At 41.7% G+C, this 6,818-nt stretch overlaps 1 protein-coding gene across 1 annotated transcript; it reads right to left on the reverse strand.

The window, feature by feature from the left end:
• Positions 1 to 1,152: 1,152 nt before the first annotated feature.
• On the reverse strand, positions 1,153 to 3,738 carry LOC103987051 (uncharacterized). Its single transcript, XM_009405237.3, has 6 exons — positions 3,502 to 3,738; positions 3,296 to 3,406; positions 3,102 to 3,229; positions 2,850 to 2,950; positions 1,928 to 1,987; positions 1,153 to 1,532 (listed from the first exon to the last, which is right to left on the reverse strand). Exons 1-6 carry the CDS (start codon positions 3,734 to 3,736, stop codon positions 1,448 to 1,450), a joined length of 720 nt encoding a protein of 239 aa, XP_009403512.2. The 5' UTR covers positions 3,737 to 3,738; the 3' UTR covers positions 1,153 to 1,447.
• Between the last annotated feature and the right edge of the window lie 3,080 nt (positions 3,739 to 6,818).

Below are 6,818 nucleotides of genomic sequence, written 5' to 3' on the forward strand. Positions count from 1 at the left end.
AGGCATTTGACCTCCAGAGATTTAGGAATAAACGACACAATCTAAACCCTCCAGAATAGATTTTATTCTTCTCTCTCGATAGCAAATATTCCAGCACCAGCCATAGGTTGTCAGCTAGCAGCCACCATGGAGTAAGTGTGGAAGAGAGCTCCACTCTATTTTGATGCAGAAAAGGATCGAGACAGCAGGCGACGATCTCTTGGTTGTACTTCGTCAATTCCATGCCGCATAGGACTGCACCGATCGATGCCGCGCTACAAGAGCCCGAAGAGGCTGACTCGCATCGTAGAAAGTGTACAGCTCAATCGCCTGCCCAACCACATCGTAGGATAGACAAGCAATCCTTACCGGTTGTAATCCACTCCCGGTAGCTCCACAAGTATAAAAATGGATCCCCCTATACTCTGAACCCCCCTACTTTCATTACTCCACGGATAGTAACTTTATCATCCAAGATTGGAGAGATCGGGTTGACAAATCCTCCCAACATTAACCTCTTGTATAGGGTCCTCGACAAAGTCAAAGCACGCCTCGACATGCCCCAAAGATCCGCGAGGAGATTAGAACCTACCTCGGCCTAACCTCCAAGCCATCTCGGATACCTAAAGTCCACCTCGGCTAACACGTCCCCAATAGCAACCCCCTCGCTCGATCGCTGCAAGAGTCGTTTGGATGACTTTGCACCTTCAGGATAGAATCAAGTCATGTTGATTCATAGTTGATGATCTTCGTTACATATCTGTTAGGTCAGGGATCAAGACGATAAACCTCGATTTGAATAAATGCATTCCTTATCATTCTTTGACCAGTTAAATTACTCATATGATGGAATTTAATTCTCTAAAATTTAATTCTCTAAAATGGAGTCTGGAGAATTGCCCTTCTTGGAACTTATTTCAATTTGATAAGTGAAACTTCACCTGTTATGTCAGCTAAGTGGATGGATCATTACCAAGACATGTCGCTATAGAAACTTAGAAATATTAGGGCAATCATGCAAACTACTTGCTAGGAAAGGCACTTCAACATAAACAGAAGCAATATCATCTTATAATTCTGAAGATGCAATGTACAAAGCCAAATAATTTAAATGGTTACTTTGAGCTACAAATGCTAAGTCGATCTTCTTGATACTACTTTTTGCAAGGAATATCACATAAGTCATAAATATTCATTCATTCATCACAAAAAGGATAAACAAAATTATTAAACAAAATGTACAATACATATATGTATATTGTACCACGGAACCAAAACGATTATCAAATCAAAAGAAAATAAACAAGAAAATGAGTAGAGTACTTTGGACTTGTGCAGTGGAGAATTCAGAGTTGGAGTTGCTGGAACAATTGTTTCGCTGCAGCGACCACCGTGACGTTTGTCCAAGTTATTTTGAAGAATGAGATAGCACTCAAATCATCAAAGATTCTCCTTGATGATGCAATGATCAAACACCTAAGCATTCCTTTATGCCCTGCTCAAATTTATCGAGTGAGGAAATTGTTTTGGCCAGCCCATCTTTCACCTTTTCTCTGCAACACACAGGAAAGATCAATACAAATTAGTTCTTCCGAACTTATTTAGTCAGCCAAGCAAGCAACAAACCACAAGTCAATTATCAATTTTCATGTCCAATGTAAGAAGAAACTAGTAGTATGATACAGATGAGAAACAAAAGTAAAAGTCAGGAAAAACCAAAACACTTGCATATCATATCAGCTTGACATAGACAATACAGATTAAATCTTCCTAAATATTCAGTCAGCTATGCCAGCAGCAAGACACACACTAGCAACATAATTTAAAATCCTTCATTCAAGAAGAAAATCAGTAGCATGAGACAAAAAATCAATAGTCAATTCCATAAAAAGAAAAATTTTGTGTCTCAATGCTCTCTTTTTCATAAGCCTCGACGAAGATAACATACCTATCTGCTTCGACCTGAAAGTTGCCATCAATGATAACATCACCAAGCAAGGAAAATGATCTGCATTGATAATGATATTTCATCATCATGAAAATGTAATTCTGCTTAGTATAATATGGTTACATAAACTTGTCAAAACTAGAAAGCACTGCACTCCAGTCGGAGTTATGATGAAGCAAAACAGATAGTTGCATCAATTTCAAGCAAGGGCGTTTGCTGAAACATTAGACGACTACTAATAATGCATAATGAGAATGTTGAGGAGGAAAGAGCTATCCTAATTCCATACGCAAAAAGGTTGATTTGGACATGATCAAAATTTCTTATATTTGAGCCAATAGTAACCACTTAAAACAAAAGACATAACATATATGTAAACAAATTGCAACAGTTTGACGTTTGTATGATCTTATATCATAATAATAGCTCAGAAAATTTGCAATGAGTTTAGAGTTGGCACAAGTGAGCATCAATTTTAACACAACTTGAACAGAAAATCAAGTAAAAAGCATGTTGACCAGAATATAATGCGGAAACTTCTACAGGAAAATAAGTTTAAGGGACCAAATGACCTACAAAATATTCCTCTGTGAGACAGACTCTTTATATTATAGTTATGAAAGTAAATAACTGATGGGAATCACAATAATTCAACAGCAAATGTGGTACAAAGCTTGTTGGTAACAATATCATATCTTTTGCTTTTCTAGTATTCTGGCCTTCACTACAGACCACACAAACTCAGTAGCTAAGTGACACAACTTCTTACCCAATGCATTTAAATCCAGCACAAGGTCAAGATCCTTGATCCTTCTAGATGTAAAACAGCTTGACTGTTTGATCCTTTTAGATGTAAAACAGCTTGACTGTAAATGCAAGATACAATTACTGAACCACCATTCTAACCACCAAAAGTAGATACCTTATTAGATCATCAAGAGCAACTTCTGCCTCCAACTTGACCGGATTGTTCTTATCAAGCAAAGAGGCAGCATTCTTTACAATCAACCGGAAAGTGCAAACCTGCATGGAAAAAATGTCTAATTAATTCACTGTTTCATTTACTCATAAATGAATGAGTTTAGGCATCTTTAAGATTTCAAAATCATGACTTTTTTTTTCTTTTACAACAACTTTCCAAATAAAAAAGGAAGAAAGCAACAGTTACGCAAACCTCCACGCCTGTTTGAGACTGAAGTTGCACAAGCGAGCTCCTTTGCAGTGGCACGCAATCCCTCGAGGCCAAGTTCAGCAGCCGCCTCATCTCCTCAGAATTCACCGCTGTCGATTGCGAATCCGGTGCTGCCATCAACAATCAAACATCACAAACAGACTAGAAAAGATCAAACTTGATAGAAAAGAATAAACCATTCAGCAGGTCGAAGGCGGAGCGGAGGGTGTTCCGCGAGGCTTCGATTGGAGCAAGAACGAACTTTGCGGACTTCTTCTTCTGTTCTTTTAGCCACTCCTTTGGCCCAGCTTCGGATTGTACACAAAAGATGAAACAATGGAAGCTCGAATTAGGAACATCTAACCCGGGGCTTGTGCCAAGGGAGGAGGAAAGAGATGCGCACGAATGCCAATGGATAGGGCGGCGGCCGCAGAAGGTGCGGGGACGAGAGCGGGGAGGGCGAGCAGCAGAAGCGCGTTTCGACGAAGGGATTTAAGAGGACGAAGTGCTCCTTCTACCTCTTCTGCTACAGCTTCTTCCACCTCGAATGGGAGAGCAGATGGTCGAGAGGGAATCCGCCACGGAGGGTGTCGAGAGACGAGCATTTGGATAACTCCACCACCTATCGCGGCCGCCATCTCCCCAGTGCTTTCATCCTACGTTAGCACCCGAAAATATATAGAAAATCCGATAACAAACACGAATCCGATCCGAAAATATTGGATATGGATCTTAGTTTTGGATCTCCTAAGTGGATCTGATACGGATTCGACCCGAGATAGAGCATCCAAGAGAAAATGCAGCTCGATCAACCTGATGGACGGTTATAAACGCATCACGGAACCGCCACGGCTGGTGCTCCGCAAAGGAGGAGACGGAAGCGTGTAACGCCGTGTCGGGGCGACGGAGCAGTGTATTTACATCGCCGCTTCCATTTCCACACCTCCACGTCGGATCGGGCTGCGGCGCTCCTGTCCGTGTTAACCCCCTTCTCTCTTCTCCCACTCTTCCAGGGCGGCGGAAATCTTTGCTCGACAAGCTCTCCAGACTTTTCGGGCGAGGCAAATCGGTACTATCTCATCTCCTTTCCTTGTCTCTAACCCCCATCTTTCTTAAGCGACATCCGTCCAAGATCTATCGAAAGAGGAACAAGGATGCTCTTGCTTTCGGTTTTGGTCGGATGATACTATAGGTCTCGAATCATTTTGTTTCGGGAAATTTCTGTTCTGCGATCGATAAATTAACCAATGCTAAATTTTAAAGTAACCAATGGATAAAACATAGTGACTATTATAAATTCATATCTCAAGATAATCGCAGAAATTATACAGTAGGTAGGGAACTGGGAGGGAACAGATCAAAAGAGAAGAGAAGAGGCATATAAAAGCTACTGGTCTCTCAATACTTTTAACTTGTATTCCTCAACTCAAAATCAAGGAGAAGCAGTTTTATGCCCCTCTTGTTCTTAACAAACTATCAATTACTTTATAGGCCTCCATCTAATAGAAAACTATGAGAAAAAGCTTTGCTTTTCTAGAAAAGTTCATGATCTAACAAAATTTGCTCTTTAGTTTTTCTTAGATACTTTTCTCAGTCAAGCTTTATCAGAAGGATCTTATCACCAATATAAATCAAAATAAAACTCTAGACCAAAATAATCCTCAAAACATGTGTGTGTGTATTTATGTACATTTGTATATATGTATGTACATGTGTATGCATTTTGTTATATTTATATATATACAGGGAGAGAGAGAGAGAGAGAGAGAGAGAGAGAGAGTGGAGACAGAAACTTATAGCCAGACTCAGTCTAAGATCTCATGTTAACCTGTCCTGCATCACACCTTAAGGTTGACAAACTATTTTTCTGAGGATGCTGTTGTAGGATCTTGGACTTAGTGTCTACCCTTTATATGTATGAAGACGTTTCTGCAACAATGTTAATGTCGAAAAGAACCTGAAGTTTCATTCTTTGAGTTAAAGAACACATTCCTGTTCATTTGCATGTATGCATTTCTAAGAAGATTCTTGAGTATTTGAGAACTTCATTTTATGCTGTTAAGCTGAACATGTTTTTATGAACCTAGCAATGTGATGAAGTGGGGTGCTCTGCTTCAAAAATAAAGGTTGCCGACCCTCGGCATAATATCCATCTTCAAAATGCTGATCTTCAGAAGCAAGCAAATTCTTTCTTAGAGAAAATAGTTAGATGTTTGAGACAATATAAGTTTTCGCTGTATTTGACATGGACCCGAGGTGGATAGCAGGGAATAGGTTTAGCGAACCCAGTAAATAAGGCCCAATAGGTTTTGGCAGGCCAGCAAATCTGGTCAGATTTGGCTTGAGTCACTTGGTTTGATCAGATCTTTTAATGATTTGACCGAATCTAGGCTTGAGCTACTTTGGTTTGATCAAACCAAATAAAACAGTAAATCCTTGAGATGTCCCTGCATGTGCAACACCTTCACAGAAGACCTAATCTTCCTCTCTTGTTTCGTTGAAAGCGGTCGATGATCGACTCTTGTGCACAAGGTCAACCCCAATGCAATGGCGCCTGCACTCTCGTGAATGGCAGCAACAACAGGCTGTCACGACCTTAGCTGGAATTGCCTAAGGCGTGCGGCACCCTTGCGGCCAAAGACGCGAACTTAGCTTGCGTTACCTAAGTCGCGAGTCACCCTTGTGGCAAAGACGCGAACTTAGCTTGCGTTGCCTAAGTCGCGCTTCGCCCTTGCGATCTTGCTCCGCAAGGATCAGCCCACTTTGTAACCGCTCGCAGGTCCCGAAGGACCTGTAAAAGAGAAAGAAGTTAGTTCGAAAGAACGAGCAACGGACAAGTCCCGAAGTCTCGCGAAAAGGGAAGCTTTACAAGCAATTCGACGAACACCTTGTGTGCACAAGAGAAAAGAGGGAGAGGGAGAAAAACAAGGCTTTCAAGGATGAACGAACAGCTGCAAGCCCACAAACAGCCGCTCACCTGGTCCCGGGCGCAAAACCAAGTTCCCGTAAAGGTCACGTGCGAACTTGCGAAAGAGTGTTCAACGCCCGGTATATAACCGAAGCCCCATCCAGCCATGTGCCACCCGGGGGGTTCCTGGGGTCTGAGATGGCTGACATTTTGGTGAGCGGAGGCAGCTCTCCGCTCACCTCCCGCGGCACGCGAAAACGGAGCTGTTTTGGGCTGTTTTGGGGTTGTTTTGCTCGGTTCGGTGAGCGGTCGCTTTGCAACGCTGCAGCTTGTTCGAACTTACATATTTACAAGCAAAATGACCCAAAACCATGAGAAAACATGCTGTCAAGCAGCTGTACATGCGGGTGTGAGCGACGAACGGTTCGTTGAACGAAGTTGTTGCGGGTGCGCGACGACCGTTCGTGACAAGGCGGCAGTGCCTCGCCCCTTCCCTGGGCGCTACCTTCCTCTCTTTCCCCTTGACCCTCTTGTGTCTCTTTCCTAGCGGCTCTCGACAAGAGACTATCGACAATATAGTCCCCTGAACCTTAGACTGTCAATCGACAATATAGCCCCCTGAACCTTGGTGCCTTTTAGAGCCTGGCACCTTTGACAACGCTGCTATTAAATTATGCATTCATTTCAATAAAATGTAATTATTATTTAAGAATATATGAGAGTTACTAAATCTAATGTTATATATAAATACTATAAGTATATGTTATCTTAATTTTTTTTTATAAACTGTAGGATTTTAATATCTTAGGATC

The sequence above is a fragment of the Musa acuminata genome, chromosome BXJ1-6 (assembly GCF_036884655.1).
Source record: "Musa acuminata AAA Group cultivar baxijiao chromosome BXJ1-6, Cavendish_Baxijiao_AAA, whole genome shotgun sequence".
Taxonomy (NCBI): domain Eukaryota; kingdom Viridiplantae; phylum Streptophyta; class Magnoliopsida; order Zingiberales; family Musaceae; genus Musa; species Musa acuminata.